Source organism: Lynx rufus, unplaced genomic scaffold, assembly GCF_022079265.1.
Source record: "Lynx rufus isolate CCGP_SWC_20201006 ecotype Redwood Valley unplaced genomic scaffold, mLynRuf1.p SCAF_11, whole genome shotgun sequence".
Taxonomy (NCBI): Eukaryota; Metazoa; Chordata; class Mammalia; order Carnivora; family Felidae; genus Lynx; species Lynx rufus.
In genome coordinates, this window is record NW_025814825.1 from 12,706,545 (window position 1) to 12,718,584 (window position 12,040).

General features: G+C 55.6%; 1 protein-coding gene across 1 annotated transcript in view; it reads left to right on the forward strand.

Annotated features, from left to right (window-relative positions):
• Positions 1–10,238: 10,238 nt before the first annotated feature.
• Positions 10,239–12,040, forward strand: part of PALD1 (phosphatase domain containing paladin 1) — a 36,973-nt gene continuing 35,171 nt past the window's right edge. The window contains exon 1 of the mRNA XM_047071979.1: positions 10,239–10,423. Coding sequence (XP_046927935.1) covers positions 10,239–10,423 — 185 coding nt within the window. The remainder of the gene's footprint in view (positions 10,424–12,040) is intronic.

A 12,040-nucleotide genomic window follows, 5' to 3' on the forward strand; every position in this document is an offset into this window, starting at 1 on the left:
TGGTTCCAAGATGGCTGCGAAACATCAGTCATCACATCTGTGTTCCAGACAGCGGGATGGAGGAAGGGGGGGAAGGGGGCTCGGAGGCAAGGTTCTGGAACTTGCCATGGGACACTGCCCCTTGTGTTCCATTAGCTAGGACTAGTCACGGGTAGCTGCAGGGGAGGCAGGGAGTGTCCCCCTGCCCCTCGTCTGGTTTGTTTCATACACACGGTGGGGAGGGAGGGAGTGGAGGCATTGTGAGCATTTTGGTCAAACTTGAGGACGTTCACAGGCTGAGAAGCTGGTCCGGCACTTCAGGGACTGATGGTCTCTCCCAGGGAGATTTTCCCAGTGGGGAGTCCGTCCTGTCTTGGGACCAGAAAGCCACATGCCCCAGGGCCAGCAAGAGGGAGCAGAGAAGCCCTCTAGAGGTTAGGAGGCAGCCTGTTGGCAGTGGTCAGAGCAAGGGAGGTGGGCCAGGCTCTCCTGAGGGGGTCAGGGTCTGCGCAGGAAGTGTGGCCTGTGTCTGGGCTGCTGGGGCCTGAGCCAGAGGACAGACTCCCTCACTGGAGGTGGCCCGGAGGCCAGAGGACTCACAGACCTGGGGAAAATACAGAAGGGCTTCAGGTGCTGTGACACAGGGGGACAGGACGTTGCCCCAGGGAGCCCTCTTCCACCCCCTCGAGGACAGGAGGGCCCCAGGACTGCCTTCCTGCCATGACACCCTGTGCTGGCACATTGCTGACATTTGCTACATTTGCTCGTGTGCATTCTCGTTCTCTCTCTCTCTCTCTCTCTCTGTCTCAACCATCCAAGAGTGACAGACATCAAGGTGCTTCCCCTCTAGACGCTTCTGCCTGGGTCTCCTAGGAACACAGTATCCACAGTATGATTAACTTCTTTATTCAACATACTATCCATGTTCAGATTTTCCCCATTCTGGCCCCCAGAATGTTCCTTATAGCCTTTCCTCCCCTCCCCAGTCCGAGCCCGCACAGAGGCAGAGCTTTCTGTCAGGCAGAGCTGACCCGCATGGGGAGCTTCAGAAGTGGGGGGGCTCCCCAGGCCTGGAGGCAGGCAAGTAGGGGTGCCAGAAAGGACCCTTTTCCTTCCTGAGGGTCCCACATTTCAGAAGCCTCAGGGGCCATGCTGGAGCATGTGGTGACAAGTGCGAAGGTCTTTGCTGGCTGCAGGGCAGGCAGGAGCCCCTCCTCTGCCTTCCACCTGTCAGACGCCGACAGCTTCTCCCCCTCACAGAGGGCAGGGCTTCCCCCCCCTCCCCCGCCCCACCTGCGGCCTCTCCCAGCTTTGGCACCCCATCTGCAGTGGGACCTGTGGCCCTTGCTGGCCCCCACTTGCCACAGCTTCTCAGCTGGCTGCCCAGTCCCTCTGCCCACGCTGTCCACTCCCGGCTCCAAGCCCACCCCAGCGTGCCGTCTCCGGGTGTGACAGAGGTGACCTCTCCCTTCCAGAACTTGGGCCCTCAGAGGCTCCCTGCTGTTTGCAGGCGGAAGCCCAGAACTCAAGGCCCACCCCACGGGGGCAGTCCACCCGCTGAACATTCCTCCACTCTCTGCTTTTAACTTTTAGATCTTGTTTTCCGTTTAGAAAAAAATAAAAGCAGTTCGAAAGCATACAGTTTAGCAGATAAAGGTCTCCTGTGATCCCGGACCACTGGTGGCTTTATTTTATGTTTTGCTCTCCTAGTTTTCAAGAGGAGGCTGTGGAGGGATAGGTTTGGGCGGCCCTCGGAGACGTGAATTGAGGGGCTGGGCCTTGCAGCAGAAGCCAGGCGACTCTGCCTCTACTAAGCAGTGGAGCCTCGGGAAATTCCTGTTGGTGGCCCTGCTTAGTTGCCTTTTCTGTAAAGTGGGGACGCCTGGGTGGCTCAGCCAGTTAAGCGTCCAACTTTTGATTTGAGCTCAGGTCACGATCTCAACGGTTCATGAGCTCAAGCCCCGAGTCGGGCTCTGTGCTGACAGCGTGGAGCCTGCTTGGGATTCTCTCTCTCCCTCTCTCTTTGTCCCTCCCCTGCTCTCTCTCTCTCTCTCTCTCTCTCTCTCTCTCTCTCAAAATAAATAAATAGACTTAAAAATATAAAGCGGGGGTCATAAACCCTATGTTGCTTCTTTTGAGATTGTTGACAATAGCGAAGATAGAAAAACCACAGAGACACGAAAAATCCCACCAGGCTGTACGAGGTGGAGTAATTTTCACGGGAACATAGATGGTAATAGGCAGAGGGCAGTGGGGTGGGGTGGGGGACAAAGACACAGCCGAGGAGCATGGTGGGGGGAAAGGGGACGCCCTAGGTGAGGAGCTGTGACCTTTGTCCAACTTTGAAACTATTACAAATAACTATACTTAAAAAAAAAATTCCCGAAATAATCATGCTCATTGTAGGAAATTGAGAAGCGAGGGATAAACCAGAGGAAAATGAATACCTCCCTGAGTGCCCCCACTCAGGAATATGCACCATGATGTCTAAGTAAACACCCTTCCTGTCATCTGTGCCCTCTTGTTGCTGGGTGCCACCCTTGTCCCCATCAACGACGGGCCAGGCAGGGCGGGGAATAAAATAGAGCTGACATGTTCTGTGATCCTGTGTGCAGCTCCTCCCTTGGGCCAGGCAGCTGACGGAGCCAGGAAGGACACGGGATGGCCCCTGCCAGGAACAGCATGCAGTGGAGGGGAATGGAGTGTTCCGTCTCATGATGCTTATAGTGGGCTCTGGGTGTTGAGAGGCGGAGGTGGGTGTGTAGTCAGGGGGGGCTTCCTGGAGGAGCTGGGCTTTAACATCTAGGGTTGTGTGGAATGTGGGAGGGTGGGGGGGGGTGAGGAGGGCCGTCCAGGTGAGAGGAGGATTGGGTGGGAGCGGCTTCTCTCTACACCCTCTTGTGGAGGACTGTGACCTGCTTCTTGGTGCCGGGTGCCCACTGCCCTGTGAGGCCCGGAAGCTGCAGGTGCCTTAGGCTGGTCATATGTTCATCTCATAAAATACTTCCTGAGCATCTGCCGGGCCCCAGGCGCCGTTCTGGTGCTGGGGCCACGATGTGGATGAGTCAGGCACTGACCCTGCTCGTCGAGGGAGGCTGAGGTGACACCCATAACCCCATCAATGAGGCAGTTAGGAAATAAAAGGGGCTCGTGGATGGACAGAGGTTGTGCGGGCTGGTGTGGGCAGACAGCGTCACCAGGGGCTCGGAGAGGCCTCCCTGAGGAGGGACATCTGAGCCAAGACCTCAGGAAGGGGCAGCCGTGTGAACAAGCTGAAGAATGTTCCAAACAGAGGGGTGGTAGGTGTGCAGCCTTCATGAGGAGGAGTGGGCCTGGGGCGGTGGAAGAAGGAGGGGGCTGTGGCCAGTGGCTAGAGGAGCACAGAGGTGAGGACACATGGTGAGTGAGGTCAGAGGGTGGGGCCTCCTCACCAGGGGTTGGGTCTGGATGTTGCAGTGTGCCCGGAGGAGATAACATGACCTGATTTAGGTTTTTGGTTTTTTTTTAAATGTTTATTTATTTTTGAGAGAGAGAGAGAGAGAGAGAGAGAGAGAGCACATGAGTGCGCATGAGCCAGGGAGGGGCGGGGAGAGAATCCCAAGCAGGCTTCATGCTGTCAGCACAGAGCCTGATGCAGGGCTCGCTCTCACAAACCATGAGATCATGACCTGAGCCGAAATCAAGAGTTGGGCGCTGAACCAACTGAGCCCCCCAGGTGCCCTGATCCTTCTGGCTGCTGCATGGAGAATGGATTGTGGGGGCACAGGGAAGGGGACACCGGCTGGGGGCTGCTCTGCTTGGCCCGCTGAGGAGCTGGCGGCCTGGACTTGGTGACGGCAGAGGTTGGAGGAAGCTGGAGGAGGGCCAAACCATTCTTCTATGGGGAGAGTTCCAGAGTGGGCAGAGGACTTGCCCGAGGCCACAGAGCAGGGCTGTCCTGATTCTTTTTTTTTTTTTTTTTTTTTCAACGTTTATTTATTTTTGCGACAGAGAGAGACAGAGCATGAACGGGGGAGGGGCAGAGAGAGAGGGAGACACAGAATCGGAAACAGGCTCCAGGCTCTGAGCCATCAGCCCAGAGCCCGACGCGGGGCTCGAACTCACGGACCGCGAGATCGTGACCTGGCTGAAGTCGGAGGCTTAACCGACTGCGCCACCCAGGCGCCCCAGGGCTGTCCTGATTCTTGATTACAGCTGGAGGACGCCTCCATAAGCGGCCCACCAGACAGAGGGAAATGGGGAGTTATGACTGTGCTAACTGTGCGTTACCAGGGAGGACACCCCAGCCCCGCTGGAGGACTGCTGAGCCCACGTATTCCTCCAGACCCTTCCTTTTATAGGCTGTGTCTGGGTGAGGCCCCGTCAGGGAGGTTCAGGTCCAGCAGTGGCAGGGAAGGGACGTGGAGAAGGGGGAGAGAGAAGTGCCTTGAGGATGGGGCCCCGGGGGGAGCCCTCGCTGCCTGTCTGGCTGGCTAGGTGTTGCTTCCTGCATACTTGCCAATTTCATCCTCCTACAACCCAACCCCGGAGGCACAGGAAGGGTCCTCCTGTCCCCCGTTAATAACAGGGGAAACTGACACGCAGAGAAGTGAAGCCACGCCCCCAGAGGCGCTAAGGAGTGGTGGAGATGGGAACCAGCCAGTTTTGGGCCCGTGCTTCACAGAGTCAGAGCCACTGTGTCCCCAGCGGGGTGCCAGGCCATTGGAGAGTCACTTACAGCTTCCGTGAGCCTCCACTTTTCTCTCTGTAAGTGGGAACGCTGACACTGACTTCCCAGGCGTCCTCGTGCCTGTAGTAGAATTATTTTTTTTTTTCAACGTTTATTTATTTTTGAGACAGAGAGAGACAGAGCATGAACGGGGGAGGGTCAGACACAGAATCTGAAACAGGCTCCAGGCTCTGAGCTGTCAGCACAGAGCCCGACGCGGGGCTCGAACTCACGGACCACGAGATCATGACCCGAGCCGAAGTCGGACGCTTAACCGACTGAGCCACCCAGGCGCCCTGCCAATTTTTTTTTTTTTAAGATTTTATTTTTCTGGGTGCCCAACTGGCTTAGTAGAGCATGTGACTCTTGATCTCAGGGTTGTGAGTTCAAGCCCCACATTGGGCATGGAGCCTACTTAAAAAAAAATGTTTTATTTTTAAGTAGTCTCTACAGCCAACGTGGGGTTTGAACGTACAACCCAGAGATCAAGAGACACATGCTTCACCGACCGAGCTAATCAGGTGCCCCATCTTTTGCCCATTTTTAATTGGATTTCTTGTGAATTTGGTACCAAGTTGTAAGAGTTAGCCCCTCTTTTTTGGGAGGGGACTCAGGGTTAAATGAGATATTCTATGTCAAGTGCTTTGCTCCAGGAGATCGACCCCTTGGCCCTCTTGGGGCCTCCTCTCTACAGTCAGGGTCACTAGAGGATAGCTCAGGGGTCTGTTTAGATCTGCCCCCCCCCCCAAGGCAGGCACAGGCATCACACACTCCTGACCACACACCCTGATTTGACTAGCATAATTACACGTTTGTACACTATCTACTCAACGTTATCTCCCTATGCTCACAGCGGTCTTCCCCTTTGCCTCAGTCTAGAGTCAGTGGGCCCAGTCAGGGAGCCCTGGAGTGGGGAGGCAGGAGCTCTGGGTTTTAATTCTGTCCTTGTGAGTTGGAGGACATCACTTTCCCGCTCTGGGTCTCCATTTCCTCGTGAGTAGACAGAGAGGGTTGGACTTGTTGACCTCCAGGAGTGTAGCTGGCCCTGAATCTGCTTTTAGGGGCCCGTGGTGACAGTCATTTGTATTGGCTCCTGTAGTCACATCTTTTCCTAAAGCGGGACTTGAGATTTTGCAAGGGGGTCTGAGGTCCATCCCGGTGGGCAGGGAGGGCAGGAGAAAGGACAGGGCCAGGTGGTGGCTGGGGTCCATAGCTCACATGCAGCTTTCCGCTTCGGTCCCAAGAGCCAAACTGTGTTTTGGAAAAGCCCGCGGGGTTTGCCAAGCCTGAAGGTCACGGCTGCTGCACCAGGATGGGGCAAAAAAGGGGGGGCTTGTGAGCTTTGGATTAGAGATGGGGAAACTGAGACCAGAATAGTGGCGATCCAGTTCTACCAAAAACTGGATGAAAAGAAACAGACTTGGACTCACGGGGTGTTTCAGGTTGTGGTCTTGGGAATCCGCTCTTGAACCTCTCGCCTGTCCTCCCTACTCCAGGATCCAGAGTGGTCATCTGCAGCACCCCCTTGGCTTGAATACCACCATTGACGAGAAGCTCATCACTCCGCAGGCTGGGCACTTATGCTGTAGCATCAGGCGGGTAGTTGACGAGCCAGAGCTCATATTCCAGCTCCTAAAGTTGAATTCTTCCTGGGGAAACAAGGTCACCTCTCTGCCAAGGGTTCCGGACATTGTTTCTTTTTTCTCGAGAATGACTGGGTGTGGAGGCCGGAGGGTGCATGTCTGTGTGGGGGACTTTCTCAAACACCATGATAGCTGTAGCCCAGATGTTTCTGTGGCTTCTTTAGCTGGCGGCTGAGGGCTTCTGTGGGAGCAGTAGGTCCCAGAGTCCTCACTCCCTCCGTGGGAAACCATGCATCCCTCCACCTCTCTGGGTAGGCTCTGTCTGGGGTGCTCTGGCAGAGCATGGAGTGGATGAGTGGGGGTCGTACAGATCCAGGAGGGAGGGAGGGGGCAGTGTGGGCAAGCTCCTGCTCTCAGGGTGAGCTGTGAAGAGGCAGGGAGGCAAAGCAATGAGGAGCCCTTCCCGACGCCACCGCTCACCAAGGGTCAGCCGTCCTCCTTTGAAAATGGACAGGAGGCTGGACCTTACAGGGTTGTTGGGTGGTTGGTGCTTCGTAGATGCTTCGACATGTTAACAAACAGGAGTAAAGGAGAAGGTGAAAGAGTTCCTGGGTTTGGTGGGAAATACTCTTCCCTCAAATTAGGGTTTTCTTCCTTTCTTTCCCTTTCTTCCTCCCTCCTCCTTCCTCCCTCTTTCTTTCTTTCTTTCTTTCTTTCTTTCTTTCTTTCTTTCTTTCTTTCTTTCTTTCTCCAAGAATCCCTAGCAATCTGGCAAAAACTCACGGACCCCCTTTTCAGGCTGTTTTCAAGTGCACAAAATATATGGGATGACAGAGGGAAGTAAGTTGCATTCAGAGAGCTATCAAAATACAAAAAAACAAATTGGTGACGTAATAATACAGGTTGTTAGTTGTTATTGTATTAACTAGATCACCTAGTAGGTACATTAAGGTTAAATTTTATTTATTTACTTTTTTAGAGAGAGAGTGAGAAAGCACCAGAGGGGCAAAGGCAGAGGGAGAGAGAGAATCTCTGAGCGTGGAACCTGACACAGGGCTCGATCCCACGACCCTGGGATCATGACCTGAGCTGAAACCAAGAGTCGGACGCTTAACCGACTGAGCCACTCAGGGTCCCCACTGATGTGTCTTTAAAAAATAAAATTTGGGGGCACCTGGGTGGCCGTGTGATGCAGCCTGCCTGTGAGCTCTTTGGCTCCCATGTCCTGGGCTCTGCAGCACGGTGGGGACGGCCTTCACGTCGATCGAAGGAAGTGCTGGGCTAGTGGAATTCTTAAGAAACCATCCAGGCTCATGGACCACTTCTTTCAGTTTCCCTCACACACCCCACCTTCCCCATTCTCCCCCCAAGCAGAGGTTTGAGCACCCGGGACCCCAGCAACTCACCCTCCCCCTGGGCTCACCGCCACGGTAGGGGTGGGACCACCGGGACTGCCGGTCTTGGGAGCCAATTCCACATGAATCTGGAAGAGGCTTTGGGGCCATCCCGTCCCTCACTGTCATTTTACAGATGGGGACGTGGGGAAGTTGCCCGGGGCCCCTCAGCACGTGGCCAGGAGGATGAGGCCCCTGTGCTAGTTAGCAAGCCGCACTCCAGGCAGGGTGGGGAGGTTTCAGGGGAAGAGTGTAGAGCGGGAAGCCTGGGGATCCCGGGGCTTCACCCTCCTCTAGACTGTTTGGAAGCAGGTCAACTTTCAAAGGATATTGTCCTTCCTCCACCTCGGACCCTACAGCTGTGCACATATGTCCTTCTAGGGCCCCAGCTGGGGCCTGGCGTCGTCCGTGGAGCCCGTGAAAAACAGGGGTGGCTGGGGCTGGAGCCGGGGGAGTGGCGCAGGGTAGGAGGGGTGGGGAGGTCAGCCACAGCTCAGCACGAAGGGAGCCGGGCCTGGCCGTGGCCGGGCAGCCGTGATCAGCTGCGGCCTCCTGTAGGCCCTTCCCGTGTCCCCTCGCCCGTGCCCTCGTTTGGGACAGCTGCCCATGTTGTTGTTGGAGGAGGCTGTTCCTATCTGTGCCTCCTTGGCCCAGACTGCCCGGCGGGGTCTGGGGAACTTGGGTGAGCTGTGTTGGGGGCCTGCCACAGCAGGTGAAGTGGAGAGAAGTTTCTGGCTCTGGGGCCCACTCGTGCAATCTGAGCAGCCTGTGTTTCTGTTTAGGAACGGAGGCTCATGCCCTCCCTTTTTAACAGGGGGGAGGGGGAGAGGGGGGGCAGGGAAGGAGACAGAGACAGGGAGGGAGGGAAAAATTGGACCCTGTATGATGGGACTCTCATAAACACAAGGTGTGCGTGTTAACAAGGCTGTCGCATGGCTGCTGGGAGTTTTCAAGGATGACAAGGCTGGGCCGGAGGGAGAGAGGCAACCCTTTCCCGACAGGAGAGGGACAGGGACAGGGACAGGTGGTGGTCTGGGAGGGTTGGAGGAGGGGTGGATGAGTCTAGTCATTCTGTCTAGGTGGCTCTGGGGGGGGGGCAGCCTGAGTACTCCCCCAGGGCCGGGGGGAGAGAAGGCACAGTGAGTTCAGCCTCCAGACTGACCCGCTGACCCCTGACTGCCATCCCCTTCCTGAGGTGCTACTCCCGGTTTTGAGACGGCGGGCAGGGGGGGTTGCACCCTCCTGTCCTGATCCTAGACCATCAGGTCCACCAGGGCCAAGGGCTGCTGGACCCTCGGAGCTCTGCGAGCCTGTCTCCCACGCCTTCCCTTCGGGCCACGTAGAATTCCCGGCCCCTTGCCTGTCCAGCAGCACTGTGGCTCTCCGACCGGGGCCAGGCCCTCTCACGCCCTCTAGCAGCCCCTCACTGGTCCCCAGCCGCTTCCCCAGCCATTCTCTCACTTGTGTGAAGTGGGCCTTAACTTTATTACCCAGTGTTCGGAGGAGAAAAAAACAAAAGAAGACACAAATTAGCCATAATTGCATCACTTGGTGATAACTCCAAATAACATCTTCATGGGTATCTCCCAGATTCTTCTGCTGATACGCCTTCATGAATTAAAATGGGATGGCAGGCGGTCCTTGCCTTGCAGCCCTGTTTCCTAGATGTCTTTCCAAAGCCATCATGATGATGTTTTTAGTGGCCATTTAGCCTTCCGCCTTAGAGATGTCCCGTACTTTACCCAACAAAGCCCCTGTTGTTGGCTGGAGGTTGTTTCCTGTGTCTTTTGCCATCGTAACCAACACTTCTGGGAGCGACCCATCTTCGAAGCCTGGTTTTTGCATACGTCCTTCAGTATTTCTCTGGGAGAGAGCCCCACCAGGGGAATCACTGCATCTAGCAGGTGTCCAGCCTGCCTCATGCAGGGCCGAAGCCTTGGCCGTTGATGGTGGTATTGATGACCGTGATGTCAAGTTCAAGGGCCTGGTGCTCTCACTAAACCCTTGATCTGCTGAAAGCTCATGTTGTCCGGATGTCCCCAGCCTCATTCTGTGATATACATGCCTAGAGTGTCCTCCTGAACCCTGTTCCCATCCACACCCTTCAAATCCAAGCCTGACTTCCCTCTGTACCTGCTGCCCCCACCTCCCCCCCCCCCGACCAGTCTTCCCACTTCCCCGTGTCTGGAGGGCCTGGCCCAGTCACTCAGAGCCCTAGGTCCTGACCTGGTGTGGAGGGTTATCCCCTTCCTAACAGTCATGTTTTTGCCAGAGGAGTGTAACTGTAAGGGGTCAGGGGCCGTGTGTTTATCTTTTTATGTCCGTCACCCTCCCAAAGCAGCAGCAGAGGGCCAGGCACATAGTAGGCACTCGGCAAACGCGTGGAAGGCAGCACACCTGCCCTCCGTCTCCAGCTACAGGGACAGCTGGCCCTCGCTGGGCCTCAGACTTGGCGTCTACGCAGGGGAGGTACAGGTGGGCCAGGTCCCCTCCTGCTGTGGATTTCCCCACCCCTTCCTCCACCACGTGCCCTCTCATCCCACAGGTGTCGGGGCCTGAGGCTGCCAGCAGACTATGGGTACAACGGCCAGCACAGCCCAGCAGACGGTTTCGGCGGGTGCCCCCCTCGAGGGCCTCCAGGGCGGTGGCCCGATGGACGGTCAGCACTCACCCAGTGTCCACTCCTTCCAGACCACAGGCTTGCACAACAGTAAAGCCAAGTCCATCATCCCCAACAAAGTGGCCCCCGTCGTGATCACGTGAGTGGCGGGGCGGGGGAGAGTGGCCGTGTCCCCAGAAGACATGCCTGGAGGGGTGGTGGCATGTAACACCTAGTCTACAGACTGCCCTCACAGATGAAGACACTGAGACCCAGAGAGGTTTCGCAGTCGGTCTGGAGTCACACGGCAAGCGAGTGGCTGGGCGGGTCTCTTAGCTCGTGTTAACTTCTCCTGTCCACAGGGCTTAGAAGCATGGCGAGGGAGGAATGGCTGTGGGGGTGGGGTGGGGACACCCTTTTGAAAATCATTTGTGGCTGAACATTTTCAAAGGGAGTTTATGTACTTAGACGCATAGAATTTAGACTTTTATTTTTCCGCAGATCGTAATTACTGTTCAAAACTGAGGTTAATACCAGGTGGTTAAAGGGCTATGGGTTGAAAGGCTGGGAGCTGTTGGTCAACTCTCTTAATTAGGTCCTTCAGGCACAGTCCCGGAAGAGGCTGAGGGTTTGTTCCGGCACCACATTTTGAGACCTCTGGATACACTGCATGCATCCAGAGGAGGAGGGCCAAGAAGGGGGCTCTGCAACCCTGCCTGCCCCGTGGGGTCACTGAAGGAGGGGGTGCTGTGAACCAGAGGCCCGGGGGCAGAAGAGGCATTGGGTCTGTCTCCTGGTGAATCGGGAAGCCTTATCTTACATGGACTCTGCCTCTGGGCCCCTCCAGGAGGCGGGAAGTAGGACATGATGAGCTGAGGGTGAATTGTGTTCCACACACAGAAGCTGGGCAGAGACCCAGCAGATGGGACTTTCTGTGTAAGGAAACCCGAGGGGTGGGAATGATAAATCCGGCCTGCTGGCTTTGGGGCCTGACAGGAAGATTGTCATAATCCATTGCTGTGCTCATGATCAGGGGAAAAGAAGAGCTGTTACATACAAGAGACTCGACGTGTATTCTCTCTATCAGAGGTGACACATCTAGGTTTGGCCCTTGAGGGGCGGTATAGGAGACGCACATCCTGGGCCTTGCTCTGTGCCCTGGGGCAAAGCATGTTCCCTCTCTGGGTCTCATTTTTCCTATCAGATTATGTGGGTTTTGACGTACAAAATATTTAACCAAGTGGTATAGCTCAGGAAGGTCACGGGCCTGCTGTACAAATCTGCCACAGTGGGACTATGCATGCCTCCTGGAGCCAGCGTGAGCACAGCATCCCTTGGGTTGTAGTGTGTTTGGGTGCAAGGGACCTTAGAGATCATCCAGCACAGGGGCGGGTGAACTGTGTCCTGTGGGCCAAATCGCACCTAGCATCCGTTTTTGTGAATAAAGTTTTATTGGAACACTGCCGCTCCTATTCATTTATATACTATCTGTGGATGCTTCACACTTCAGGAGCAGAGCTGAGTTGTTGCAACAGACACTGTGTGGCTCACAAGCCAAAATTATTTACTACCCAGTTCTCGATACAGAAGGTTTGCCGGCTCCTGATCTAACACGTTTCCCATCAGATGTGAAAACTGGATCTAAATACCCCAAACTGAGCTTCTGGGGGTAGAGGATTTGCCCAGCACGCGGTGAGACGTGGCAGAGCTGGGAGCGGGATCCCCGGTCTCTTGACTTCTCGTCGAGTGCTCCCCTGCCCCAATCATTCCTCCGCCC